This window comes from Athene noctua, chromosome 5 (genome assembly GCF_965140245.1).
Source record: "Athene noctua chromosome 5, bAthNoc1.hap1.1, whole genome shotgun sequence".
NCBI classification, from domain to species: Eukaryota; Metazoa; Chordata; class Aves; order Strigiformes; family Strigidae; genus Athene; species Athene noctua.
The window spans coordinates 16,376,562-16,391,288 of NC_134041.1; the positions used below are offsets into that span (position 1 = coordinate 16,376,562).

The 14,727-nt window shown below is 37.0% G+C and overlaps 1 protein-coding gene across 5 annotated transcripts in view; it reads left to right on the forward strand.

The window, feature by feature from the left end:
* The window catches only part of PRKACB (protein kinase cAMP-activated catalytic subunit beta), a 79,866-nt gene extending 70,344 nt beyond the window's left edge, over positions 1-9,522 (forward strand). For all 5 annotated transcript variants that reach the window (XM_074906487.1, XM_074906486.1, XM_074906489.1 and 2 more), the window contains exons 9-10: positions 1,709-1,873; positions 6,033-9,522. In XM_074906487.1, coding sequence (XP_074762588.1) covers positions 1,709-1,873; positions 6,033-6,158 — 291 coding nt within the window. In that variant the 3' untranslated portion in view covers positions 6,159-9,522. The remainder of the gene's footprint in view (positions 1-1,708; positions 1,874-6,032) is intronic.
* The last annotated feature ends 5,205 nt before the right edge of the window (positions 9,523-14,727 follow it).

Below are 14,727 nucleotides of genomic sequence, written 5' to 3' on the forward strand. Positions count from 1 at the left end.
TGAGAAGCTCTAAAGAGCTTCAGTAATTCATAATAGGTTTCTTTACTTCTGTAGACCTGTCTAATGTTCCGTTCAGCTTTCATTGTTACATAAAATTTTTAAAAAGTGTCTCCAACTTTTCCCTTTTATTTTTCATTAATATCTCTTAGTGTGCCAGTTAGCACAAAAATGTCATCATTCTGTTGTTTCTCCTGCCAGCCAGTGTTGTCTCTTCATATTTCTTAGTGCTCACTTGACTTGTTAGTTTTTCTCTTCCTTGTCCCTACATAAACACATGCTGTGCCACATCTTATGTACTTCTAATTCTAATCAGGGGAAGTGCCTCAGTAGGCCCGGTGGTACCCTGCAATGAGTTTGATTCCTGTCTAGGACCTTGTTTAAATCAAGAAGGTGGTTGCTCTTCAAAAGGCTGTAATACTGTGAGCCTTCAGCTGTCTCTATGAATATATGGGAATTCACTTACAAATATACATTTCTAAAGAAATGTTTATCTTCTAAAAAAAAAAAACCTTGGTCATTTTTTTCAGGGTGTTTTTTTTTTTCTTGACAATTGTACTGTTGGTCATCTAGCTTTTTTACTGAGTCCATGGATGAATAGTTGCAGAAACAGCACTAGACTGGAACTCTGGAAACTCTAACATTCAGTTCTCAGCTAGCAGTATGTTTCCTTTATAACCTTAAGTCTTTCCTTTAATCTACTTCATGCACTTAGGTTCTCTACTAAGAAAATGAAGTTAGTATTTCCTGACTTGTCAGGTGTCTAGGTATTACATTCATTAAAACCTGTGAATTTCTCCTGTACTACAGTAGAGCCATATTGACAGGTAAACTGAAGCAGTGTCCTTCATTATCAGACCTCTTGATTTCGCAACATGCTTTTATGTGAAATAATTCCATGTTCTGCATTTACATCATAACTGATCAGCTGAATGTAGGGAGTGTCAGTTGCTGAGACTGAGCATGAGAAATACAACTTTTTGCCTGTTCTGTTCCCCTTTCTTCTCCCCACCACCTCAAATGGTATCAGTAGATCTTTTGCTAGTAAAACCCTATGTAACATCCCATAAATCATCTTCAAATATTTCTTAGCCAGGTTTGAATTAACTTTATTGGCAAGTCACTCGTGTACTATCTTCAAATAGTGCTGTATTATTTATGTCAGACTTCTGGTGTTGGTGTATTTAGTTACCAGAAACAGATTACAGTATAGCATAAAGTTCCAGACTGAATTTTCATATATGATTGATGAATGTTCAGTCACTTCAGAGCATATCTATATATGCTGTATATATTCTGTACTATATCTCCTATGTGCATGTGCATATATATATAACGCAGTCTAAAAATTTGTTCCTAGAAAATATTTGAGAATGCCTAGAGATGATATGTTGGTGAGACACCAAGTTAAATTCAGCTTTTTTGTCATTATTACATTAAATTAATGTTTTTCCCGAACTCAATCAGATCTAGAAAATTTCAAAAAATGGTAGATGGACTAGGTAATGCTATTGATAAAGGCTCTGTGAAACTGAAATACATGCGCAACATAATCATCTCTCTTTTCATGCAGTCCTGCTTGATTTGGTTTTAGAGCAAGACTAGAAAATGGCCCCAGTGTTTCCTTTCATGTAAACATTGTTTTACTTCACAGGGAGAAGAATGAAATTCATATGTTGTTTTTTTTAATGTTGTGGATGTATAATTTTAGGTAAGGTTCCCATCACACTTCAGTTCAGACCTAAAGGATCTTCTAAGAAATTTACTCCAGGTAGATTTGACCAAACGATATGGAAATCTCAAGAATGGTGTAAATGACATAAAGAATCACAAGTGGTTTGCAACTACAGATTGGATTGCCATTTATCAGAGAAAGGTAAGATCCTTCCCGATCAAAACTATTACAGGTCTTTAAGGCATTGAAGTAAAACTTCTAATTCTTTTGTTTATTTCTGCTTTCCTAAATCTGTCCTTTTTATTAAACTGAGAAAAGGTGAAAGCAATTTCATCTTTAGGACTCTGAAGAGTATATACTGATTGAATTATGTTGTTTCTTGTTGGTATTTTATCCTGGACCTCTGTGTGTACATTCATGTTCTCTTAACTGGTGTTGTGCTTTAGTCTATTTCTGGAATATCTTGGAGTGAGCCATCTCCTGCCTCTCTCACTTTTTATTTAACCCCTGCTATAGTGGCATCTATAAATACTCCTCCACAGCAGAGAGGAATCTGTTTTGCTTTCCAGCTAGTTCTTAGCAGTCAGACTGTGCTTCAGTGTGGAGGAGCTCTAGCCAGAGCTAGAGGTTGATTTGTTGGGTTTTTTCTGCCAAAGTATGCTCCCTCCTTGCTCTTGCTTTATCTGTGACTGGGACAGGATCAGATGTAGAGAGTGTCTACTCAATCCTCTGTATATACTGAGGAGTTTTTATCTTCTGACACTACACTTTAATTGACTGCAGTTCCATAAGCTGTGGCAATGAGAAGAGCCCTGCTGAAAGCTTTTTTCTGGCACTTTTAGAATGGTTTTCTAGACCTGCCTGACCAACATGACTTGTAATGGGGTTTTTAGAAAGTCCATGTCTAGTCTACACTATAAACCTGCATAAAAAAGCAAGCAACAGACACAACTAGGAATATTTTCAGAGCATGAGCAGCCATTAACATGTCGATTAGAGGGAGACACGTTAGTGGCTACCATGATGGATGAAATAGAGCTGGGAGAGGAAGCTGGGGAATGGGATGAGCATGATGACAATTCAGTCTAGGTCTGTCTTCTAGTAGCTCCAAAGCTCCCTGTCCCCTTGAAGGTGGAGTCAAATTTAAATATCTGTAGATCAGTGAATCCAGAAACTGATTTCTAAGAGATTATTTGTTCTCTTAAATGCAACCTCTGAATTCTTAGTTTTTCAATAGACAGCAATAAAAGACTAAAGTAATTTCATTGGTCTTGTCCCGAGACTCAGGTGGAGAGATAATTTTGTGTCTAGGTGTTGGTAAAAAGGTTAGTTAAGCAATAATATTTGAAGGAATTGGTTTACATTATTGAAATGCTAACAGTCTTGACTATAGAGTCATGAACTTGCTGCTGTAACAGCAGTATTTTAAAGGCCAAACCTAAATACTAACAATAGCTTATAAAAAGAAACTGGTTGTTTGGCTACACAAACTGACAGTACAGTTGTTGTAGTATTCACTAATGTATTAATTACTAGAAGACAGGGTACAATTAACACATCCTGTATTCTTTGTATTAAGTATAGATGTTTTTAAGAAAAGATCCCCCATTGCAGAATTATAATTATCTGTTCTTTGCTTTCTTAATGCCTGTTTGCAAGGCAGATTTATTTATATGCACTGAGTTTCATCCACCGATATGCCGTCTGGGGACACCCAGGCCCCATAATATTAAATCAGATGTTTTAATACTGTGCTAAATATTCTTAGCATTGCTAACACACCGCTGTAGAGAATTACTTTCACAGAAACAAGAAATATTTTAAAATGTGAACTAGTAGTACAGTCAGAACAGCTATTACTGGTTTTAAAGGACTGTGAAAACTGATGCTGAATAAGTTTGATGCTTCTAATTATAAGGAATAAATGCTGTAATACTAAGGGTCTGAAACAACAGCATGGATTGTAATATCATCTAAGCAGTCATAGAAATGTAGCAATAAACTTTGGATTTATACCAGCTTTTCACAGTGGTTGTTACCACAGCGTGTGTTTTCCTGAATAAACGTAGTGTTCCTTGGCAGCTAATGTAATGTGAATAATTTGTTATGCTACCGTCATAAGTGAACCAGTCAATTACTTAATATTCCAGATAACATCAAGTCTTGTTTTCTTTGTGTGTTTGTGTAGCTCTTTATTAAAATACTGCCTGATAATCTGGTTGTACTTAGGGCCAAACAGGTATTTCTACTATAAACCAGTGTTATCTCCTGCAATCTCTTCGTAGTGATTTCCTTAGTAAAGATAATAGGAAAAATCTGAGGCGTCTCATTTGAACATGTTCTAAAATTCCAGCAGTAAATAAGATACTTCTTGTGCTCTGAGCTTTCTTGTAAGAGAGCAATTGAAAATCAGTTTGAGAAGACTCAGAGACAGAATTCAGATAATAGTAAATATGTGGCTTTGTAGGCTAGGTATGTATGCAGACTGTATTCTCCCAGGATAAATCACCTAAACATGTATATTGTTTTAGAAACAAAAGGATACACATGGCAATTGTAGCACAGTCTATAAATGAAGAAAGTTAGTGTTACTTCTTGGGGGTGTAGTGTTGTCACAAAATGATATTTAGTCTGTGCTGTACCTCTTTAATTTACTGATTTACACACACATGTGTACACACACACACACCTGCCCCCTGCCGTGAGGAATCTACTCGGGGCTCTGGGCACTGAGCATTCTGCGATTGCACAGTGCGATCTGATCCCCTGCCTCAGCTGGAGCCATGCCTGCCCTGCTGTGCTGCCTCTGGCACACATACTCCTTGGGATGTCCCAGAGAGATACACTTGTCTGATTACTTTGCATTTCCAGGTTTACATTTGCATCACCTCAGTAATTTTGCTATAATTTTGCTTACTGTAAGGGTAAATAAACCACGCACCTGTCAAATGAAAAAGAAGAATGCCATACTGATAATCATGCCTTGCACTCCAGTTTGTCCTGTTGCAGTAGAGCATCTTTCCTTCTCCCTGGTCTTCTGTTCCCTCTGGTCCCTTCTTTATCATCCATTCTTCATAATTGCCTCCCATCAACTCCAAACCCTGCCTATCCCTTATTCCAGCATGCAGTTGATTCTAAAATTTCAGTTATTTTAGAAAGTAATTAAGCTTTATTTTGAATTTTGAGATGTGATAGACTGGAAAGTTTAATATTTGAATTAATGTTAACTGAGTCAAGGTAGACTTTAGTAGTCTGATCCATAAAATAGCATTTCAGCATCTGCAAGTTGGCCATAACCCCCTTTTTTTTTCTTTTTTTTTTTTTTTTCCTGACTGTACAGGGACAGCATAAGCTGTTAGCCAGTAAAAATGCAGGTGTGTCCCTGTGCAGACCCATGTCTTCATTTAATGTCATCTTCAGTTTAACTTCTAAGTAGAAGCTGAAATTGATGGAAAGACTTAGACTGTTAAGTTATAGCCCAAGGATTTTATTGTAAGGTCAACTTCAAAAAGCTGCAGGTTCCCTCAACTTGAAGAAGCAGCAGTTAAGAGGGTCCTGGAAAACAAGTGGTTCCAATACCTGAATGTGAATGGCTTACTACCATCCAGCTGATATGAAATGCACTGAATCTCAAGGCTAGTCGATTACATATGTGGATCTCAGATGATGTGCAGGCAGTCTTTACTGGAAGGGATTTGCCATCATTAATTAGAGCTGTGTTGGCTTTCTATACAGTTCTTTAGTGACCCCTTCAAGTCATTGCTTGTCTCGGTGCCCTAGTTTCAAGGAGGCTTTCACTTCCCACTTACGGTTAGGTCCTAGGAGGAACTTTGTGGGAAATGCAGAACAAATTGTTTTAAACTTGTATTAGGTTCGTTTTTATTTGGAAATAGAGGATTGTTGGTAAGTAGGAAGAGAGGAGTTCCAAACTGCCCAAAGCTTTTTGAGTCATGTTGAATGGCAGTGAATCTAATCTGCTTCCGCCATGGCTGTGTGACTGTTAGGTGCAGCCCTTGCTGTGGTGGGAACCACACCACACAGCTGATAACCTGAAGAGAGCAGGATCTCTTCTGCAAGAGGACTAAACTTTGTTTTGAAGTGGAAGTAATTGTATTATTGATGTTTGTCAGTGAGATACTAGTCTTTTTCACCTTACATTCACACATGGAGGACTGCACCTTCTTAGGCTGATTTTATTTATGTACTGTGACTTTAAGCTGTAATAGCTGGTTTCTTAGCAGGATTTGAGAAGTAATGGCAATATTGTGCTCATTATCACAATGTTAAATCTAACGGTAGGGTATTAGGCCAATAACATTTGATGTGCTTTTTTTTTTTCTTCCCCCCACTACCCATACAGGTAGAAGCTCCATTCATACCAAAGTGCAGAGGCCCTGGAGATACCAGCAACTTTGATGACTATGAAGAAGAAGATATTCGTGCGTCTCTAACAGAAAAATGTGCAAAAGAATTTGCTGATTTTTAGTAGGAGTAAGAGGACAAGATGACATCAGGGCTCACATTGGGATCTTTGCACTCTGTTAACAGATGAGGTGGAGCTGAGACCATCATATGTCAAAACAGTTACCTAGTTACTTCATTCCACAAAGCTGACTGAGGTCTTTATTGCCATCTTCCATGTGTGCAGTTTGCACCAACCCTTCTAACTAGGCACAATTAAGCAAGCACTGTTTGTGCAGTAACACAGAATAATAGACCACTTTCCTACTTAACTTTGGTTTCTGTCGTTCTTTGTTTCTGTGTATTGTTCATTTTCCCCTTTAAAATGAAGTAGTTTTTTACCCAAGAATGCTCCATTTTATTTTGAATAATGTATTATTTGTGTGAGTGAAATGGAAGGTGTTGCGGCTAGTGTGATTTAGACTGAAGTGAAAGATAAATGTTGCTTCTAGTCTGTGCCAGCCAATAATTCTTGTCTGTCTTGTGTCTGATGCTACAATTTATAATAATTTTTTAGTAGCTCAGACTAAACCTAGCCAACATTTTTAGCATTTTTGAAGGTAGTATTTATCGCCATATAAATGTCTGCTAAATTAACTTAAAAACATTTCTTCCTGGAAACTGACCAAAATTCAGTAGAATCAATTGGATGGCTTAAGTAGGGGACAGTAGCTAGACCCCGTGCCTTGGTTTTCTACATCTCTGCAGTTTTCGTCACTGCCTCCTTCCTTTGTATTTCCCACCTAGGCAGTAGGTAAATTGCCATAACCAGACTGTACCATGGAAAGCTTACAGTCTCATGAGAGGGAGTAATTCCACCTGGTCTGGATTTTGGACCATATTTAACCAAGTCAACTTACCAGCATTTCAGTTGGGCAGGTATGAAATGGCTTTTTTAAGAATATGAACCCTAAACTCTTAAAGGAAGTTTTTGGTCAGTATTGTAGAGAATATGATTCATTTTGATTCACTTTTTTTTTTTTTTTTCTTTTTTTCTTTTTTTTTTTTTTTAAGGAAAAAAAAAAAGCCAGTGTTTGGGCTCCCGAAGTATTCCTTGTTTTGAGCCTTTTTTGATGAAAAAAAGGCATCCATTAAAACAAAAGCCACCACACCACAAAAAGCAAAATGCGCTCTGCCATTAGCTATGAAAAACAAATGGTTTAGCAAATGCAAAATAATGTTCTAGATGCATCGCTGGATGAACACGGTTATTTTTTGTTAGCTGTTAAGAGGTTATTGCCAAGTTTTTATTCTGGTATACTATATTAGTAAACTGAGGATGGAGTACTGCTACAATCATTTTCTTTTTAATTACAGCACTTCATTCATGAAGAAAAGAGACAAAGTTTAAAAACTGCAACAGCTGGGTTTATTTTAGTTGCGTTGTGTCTTCATTTCTAACCTACTTTCTTTCAATCAAACAGAATGTATGGTCACACAGGTATAAGTATTTGGGCTTAATTACGTTTTGTATACTCTCACCAACTGACTTAAAAGATACTGCTACCATGTGCTAGCTTTGGGCACTTCTACACATTTATTTCATTGTTTAATAATCAGTGGCTCAGCACTTTTTTGGGGGTTGCTTTTAAACTTATTCATAGTAGTTTTATTTATACACTTTATTCTGGCTGTCTCAGTGACCTGTCTTAAAACAGTACATCTAAACAGTTTAGACTCATATTTTATGATAAATCTACGTGCATACAAGGATGAATTGTTTTTAAAAAAAAATGAGCTATATTGATACATAGCCATTGTATTTGTTTGAATGTCAGCGCAAATAAGCCACTGGCATTCCTTCCTTTTAATCTGTATGACACTCCTTTAAGACAAGCCTTTGTAGACATTTTACAGAGTATGAAACGTACCATCCAACATTCTGTATGTTTAGGTTGTTGAGCATTTTTGCACAACGTCATTAGGAGGCTGACACTGAATGCAGTCTTTGTCCACCCATATTTACATATGTGCAAGAAAAGTATAAGATACTTTGCTGTAGCAAATTTTATGTAACAAAGATATATCGTCACATTAATAAATTTAAAGAAATCCTTTGTATGAAAATGTTAAAATCTTTTGTATTTCATTTAGACCAAGGACATGCTGCTGTATGCTAGCTGTATGCGATAAATTCTACAAGTAACTTTGTTGTCGTTTATGAACTTTAAAAGATTTTAATAAATGTTGGAGATCACAATTTGATTCTGTTATGATTTTAATTTTTAATCATTACATTTATAATACTAGTAAGGTTCGGAGATTTTTCTGTTTTGTAAAATACTGTAATCATTCATCTTGCGTGTACAATAAGACAAAAGTCTAGGAAATTGGTTCTGACATGTCTGTCTGATATCCAGATTAAATTCTACGTGGGCATAAGTGGAAAAGTCATCTTAATGCCGTGATATTATGCTATTTTTTAATTTTATGAAAATCCTGTTAGAAAGTAAAATACTTTTCCAATATGGCATAATAGACTTCAGTATGGAAATGAGATTCTATTTTGGAAAAGGAGGGGAAGTGTGCAATTTCCAAGGCATTAGTGAGTACATTTGACAATGTGAGTATTATACAACCCTCTCATTTAAACACAGTCATAAAATATAACTACGAATATTATGTTACCTGTATTTAATTTGAAAAATCCTTTTCACAATATGGAAAAATTGTATATCTATGACAGTAGAAGCTTGTTAATTTTACACATTTGAGGAATTAAGTGTTGAACTATATGGCATATTTTAATTGTACTCTAGTTGTATGTAACTTTCATTTCCAACATAAAGGATTGTATCTCATTAAGTAAATTGCTTTTTTATTATCTTGTCAGTTGCATTAAAACCCTTATTTTTAAATCCTTTAAAGTATTTTACTAATTTTTGCAAATAATTAGATGTTTTTAAGTGCTGCAATAGTGTGCAATATAGTAAACATTTATATACAGAAGTGCAAATTAAATTATGTACAACACTTGTGCTGCTTCTTTGTGAATCAGAATGTTGTATGATGAGAGTCGTTGCATCTCCCCACGCACTGCAAACAGGGTTTGAAAGCAAGAGGAAAAGGTTATAAAACATACTGCACATATCAGTCGGGACCTATTAAGCTTTACACTAACTAGGGTGCTTGGAGAAGACAGTGTAGAGAACATTAAAGGCACTATGGGAAGTCAGTGAGTTGGACTTCTTAGACACTCAAAGGCAAGCAAGGTGATTGTTAGTTGCAATATTGTTTGTCTTCATCTTTTCACATTCAGACTCGATGCTTTTTATTAAAGATAATTGCCTGTTTCTAAACTGTCTGCAGATCCTGCTGTACAAACTTTGTGCTGTGTCTCATTGTGCTGTGAAACAACTGATAGAAGTAAAGACTGTTCATGGTCTTGGCATTGTTTGTCTTGAGGCTTTTTCTGCAAGTGGTGTTGGGAGAGGTCCTGGTACCTGCTCACTGTAACGCAGCTGTTCCTCCCGCTTTCTGAGCGGAGCTTCGGCCTCTTTGCTTCTGCTGCTGTACGCCTACTGGCTGTGGTTTTGTGTTCCTCTTGGTTTCGTAGTACAAATGCTATATTACATTTTAAAGATCTTTGTACTTTTTCTAAAGCTGAGCTAAGAAACTGAAAAGATTGTCATCTTCTTTTACTACAGCTCCCATGCAAACAGCATGTCGAGCAGCAGATTTGAAGGTGTCATTCAAATCTGTTGTTGTTCTAATTTGCCGTATGTCAGGAGGACCTACCCCAGATAAGAATTTGGGAACCGCTCTGTAAGAAACTGGTAAAAAGTTGGTTTCTCCGGCTGGGGTGTGTATAGCTGATGTGGATGTGTTTGACAAAAAAAAAAAAAAAAAAAAAGTTGTATGACCATCCTAGTTTTACAATTGTGGGTCTGACACATATTTTTAAAATGTTTTTAATTGACAGCTTGAGGAATCAACTGATTTGAGGACTCTGACAGAAGGGGTAAAATAGAGCATCTAATGTCAGACTGGGCAGTGGTCACTTCCAGTAAAAGAGTTAGAGCTCCACAAGCATGTTTAATGTCTTACAAGTAAGTATTTGTCATCTTACATAGGAATTATGTAAAGTGCAGGGGTTTTTAGGAGGAAGGATAAGACGGGTGTTGTGGGGCAAGACAGGATCTCAAGATAGCTTCTCTTCATAATTTTTTAATTTGATGATCAATGAAAGTTTGAGTTAAATCAGGTCTAGTCACATTTTTACCTTTCTGTTGTTGGGTTGGGTTTTTGGGGATACTACAAAAAGGGATGCCTGCCTAAGAGAAACTTGTGTATATTGAAAATGTAGTTTATTCTTATAATTCGCTACTACCAAAAGTTCCTACCCCAGTAGGATAGCAGCTTGAGGCTTCCATGAAATCACTGGGATAAGTTCCTAATAGTCTATTTCAAAGCCAGTAAAATTTCCTTTAGAATCTTTGTAGTCTGGTGGTTCTGTTCCCTTCCTCTGAGGGTCAAATACAAATGTTGTTTGCAAAAATGTATTTCTAAAAATTGTGTTTATGTGGCTCTTTGCTTTATATTTTAAAAGCAACTTATTTGTGGTGTTCATTTGCATTAGCTCATGGTCAGTGAAGCAGGTAAGAAAGACCTAGTGACAAACTTGCATGTTCCTTATTAGTGCTCAGTTTACAAGCTTTACATTTTGATGGATTACACAATAGCAGTCTTGTATCTAATAGCAAATTCTGCTCTTTGTGTTGAGAAGCAGCCTGTCTGAGGATGAGGCATCTTTGCTAAGGACAAGATGAAGAAAACACTTTGCCCAAGACATGGACATGGTTGCAGCACTAAAGCTCTTTAGGATGAAAATGTTCCTTCTAGTTGGAAGATGTTTGAGGACAGGGGTCACTGATCTGTTCCCATACATAGACAACCATGGTAATGTGTTTTCCTTTACTGGGAAGTAGAGGTCAGAGGCTTCATCCTTTGCCTTTGCTTCCAAGATGCTTGGAAGATGGGAAAGGACACAGATGTAGGTGTATTGACTCAAACGGAGCATTGTGTCAGCATCCTGCCATGCAGTGCGGTACGTTCTGAGTGGGTCCAGTCAGTTACAGGAAGAAACTGGTGATTAAGGCAATAAAGAGAAAACTGGAGTGCTGGAAAGGCTTGATTAACTTTCTGAAATTCTTCCACCATTAAGATTATTTGATTAAATTAAAAAAAGGAAATCCAACACTTCATTTAGATTTAGTGGCAATATCAATGCTTTGGTCTATGCAGCAATATCATAAGAACAGTCTTCTACTGGAAGTATTCTTTACTGTCTCTGTACATCGCTACTTTGAATGTATATATCATTATCTTAGTTCGAAAAAAATGAATGCTCGATTAGGATGTCCTTTAAATTTCTTCCATCTTTACCATCATCTTTCTACTTGATGTTTGCATAAAGGGGGAATTGAGGCATCAGGACCCTGTTAATGATAGGTAACACGTTGGATGAGTAAACCAACGTAATTCGCCTGTCTCAAAGGTGTGTTAATTGAGGTTAAGCAGTCAATATTTCATTATTTCATAAATGCACAGAGTTTATAAAATAATCTCTCTTCCAACTGCCACCTTAAAAATAAATCATAATGCGTGTCCCCAGTAAATACGTTCTTTCCCTTTATTCTCTTACCATACATACTAGGAAATATGCTTCTGGCAAGCTTGCTTAGCAATGGCAAAAACTAAGATTTCAGCTGAGCAGGTAACCTTATAACTATGTTGTACCAGGAACAAGATCATGGTTGGCAGAATGATTCTAAGGGCCACACAATATAATGTTAATGTTAGCACATTAGTTCATGTTAGGAGTGTGGTTCTCTTTCTGTAGAAGTGCATCTGCTCTGTGGTTTAGGACATAACCCAGGGACTTGGCTCCAGGACAACATCCACATCAGGGAGCCATCTCCCATGGCCATAGCACCCACACACAGTTCATTCATTCTGGAAGAGAATTTCGTAACAGGACTGGGTCAGCTGCAAGGTACGTTTCCTGCCAAGAGAAGTGTTGCAGTGAATGCTGGGGGGAAAATAACCATAAATTAATTGAGCCTTTTTAAAACCATACAAGGAAACTTGAAATATCAGCATAAATGCTTTTTTTACTCAAAATTTGTACAGACCAAAGCTATGCTTTAGGGAATTCCTAGTATTATATCTGAAGTCATTAAACTGGTCTTAATTCTGCAACTACTTATTGACTAACAGAACTCAACTCTGCCTTTTCTTGAACTTTTTTTAATGTTCCAAATTACTACAAAAACCTCCAAACTAAAATGAATGATTCCTTCTCTAGAACAAAATGTTCGAGTTGCATTCATTTGCCAGTAGATGGCACATTTATGTGGTTTGGAACAGTGTGTGTAAGAAATGTCAGCTGCCGAGCATAGTAAGAACAAGACACTTGGAAAATATTTAAGAGCAGTAAGGAATGAGAAATTTGGATTGTACCAGTCACATAGTATGTCAGATAATATATGCAAGACCAACCATGAGTATTTGTTGTTTAAGTATTGGTAGATTCTTGCCTTTAAAATCCTTTTAATACTGGCAATATTTTTTTTACTGGTTTTCATATCAGCAAAAAAGAAAAATTTGACACTAATTTGAAAAACATTTTTTTCATACTATGTATTGCACAAGCTGTATGAAAATTCCACTAAAAATCCCTGACTGATAAATCCTATATTCATTAGAGGCTAGAATCCAGTGGTCTGTTTTAATAGCACACAATCACATTTCTGTATTATGTGCACTTGGAAGTTCCGATATACACTACTTTTATCCAAAGATTGTCATCAAAAAATCTGGTTTATTAAATATATAGTATTTAAGTAGAGAGGATATACAATTTTAGAGAGTTGGATGCTGAACAAATTTAGATGTATCTCTAATAATTACAAAGTTTACAGGAAAAAAACATTGTTCAATATTTTTCTAAGTTATGTGACCGCAAGAGCAGCTGGAGAGACAGTAAAGTTACAGCAAACATGTTCTTGAGAGCATCTCTGATCAGAGCCTCATCAACCAATTTAGACCTGAGCAAAATTTTAAAAGGTCAGTTTAACTGTTATAACCTTAATGCACAGCTTTTGAATGTCATGTCTGCTCATGTTTACATGTGAATATCTGGGTTTGGTTTATATTGAGAGAGAGTAAATAGGGGAAACACGGTCATCTAATGTGCAACTGGAACACTTATCCTGCTGTAACAGTGATTCCTTTCTTCCAGCGATACAGTTTTCAACCGCAGTCTGCCAAACGCGCATCCTCTGATCTTTCATATTTACACACAAGGCATAGGGTTGTCATGATTTCTTTTGGTTTCCTTGTAGTTCAGTGCCTATGAGCAGACGGAGAACCCATAAGCCCTCATACTGGCACTAGTGATGGAGCTGCAGAAAACCCCCTTCTCTGAGTATGTGGTGCTTTCAGTGGTGCTGAGGAGCAGCATCCTCCATGGCTTGACCAATGGAAGAAATGCCATATTCTAGTCTTCCACACCTGGCATCAGTTCTGGCAGTTAAACCAGAACTGTAACATGTAAAGAAGATGCTAGTATTTAGCAAGACATGGGTGCTTTAGAAACATCCAGATTTCTAAGATTTGTAAAGCAAGCTAAAACTGCCTGCTACTGGCTAACTCTGCCTACTGGATACCTGGTAGATAAACTTCACCATCCTAGAAACTCACTGAATGATCTACCTGAACACCTGGAAATATGATCATTCCCCAAAATGGTTATGGTTAGCAGAGGTGGACACCCTTCGAGAGCTTGCCACTATCCAAATGTTGCGTAGATCTCTGTGCATGCTCTGAGTATTTTTTTAGAAGAAAACTATAAAGGAACGTGTAGTGCTAGGGCCTGAATAACAGGCCCTGAAACAAAGCCGACCTCTAGATGAACCTTACAACCAAATGTTATCCATTATTAGTATCTGCTAATTAGTAAAATCTGTACCACCATTAGCATTTATTAATATCTGATCATTAACGAAATATGTATGCTCACTAGTGAAAGATGTAGCTTAGGCAAAATGTAAGCAGTAGTGAGGATGAAATATGAGAATGTGTATCCAACTTCCCTTGTTCAGGAGTCTTCAAGGCCGAGAACCCAAGTGTTTGGCCTTGTTAGAAACTCCCTTGGTTTTCCCTCTCGAGCTCTGGCCAGACTTTGGGTGGAATCCAAGAGGATGAAACCAGATGTTTCCACTCAAAGGAAAGAGTAAGCCATTCTGACGTACTGGTTTTTGGTATATAAGGCCGGACCCTCTTGCCACAACTTTGGAAGCCTCACCTATGGATGGACACATCACATAGGACTTCCCACTTGCTGAGACAGGCTCTCCAAATCCTTGCTGCAATGGGGGCTCCCCAGCGACTGCGGGTCTGGATGATGGTAAAGTATGCAAGTGGTGATGTATTTTTCTTAATCGCTAATCTCCCTGTCATGTAGTAATGATTAGGTGCATTACCTTGCTTGTTCTTATTTTCTTTATTAACTGTATGTAGTAATAATTAAGTGTATTATTCTGTATTTTTCTTATTGCTTGTTTTCTGTATCACTTGGTTATATCCTTTAA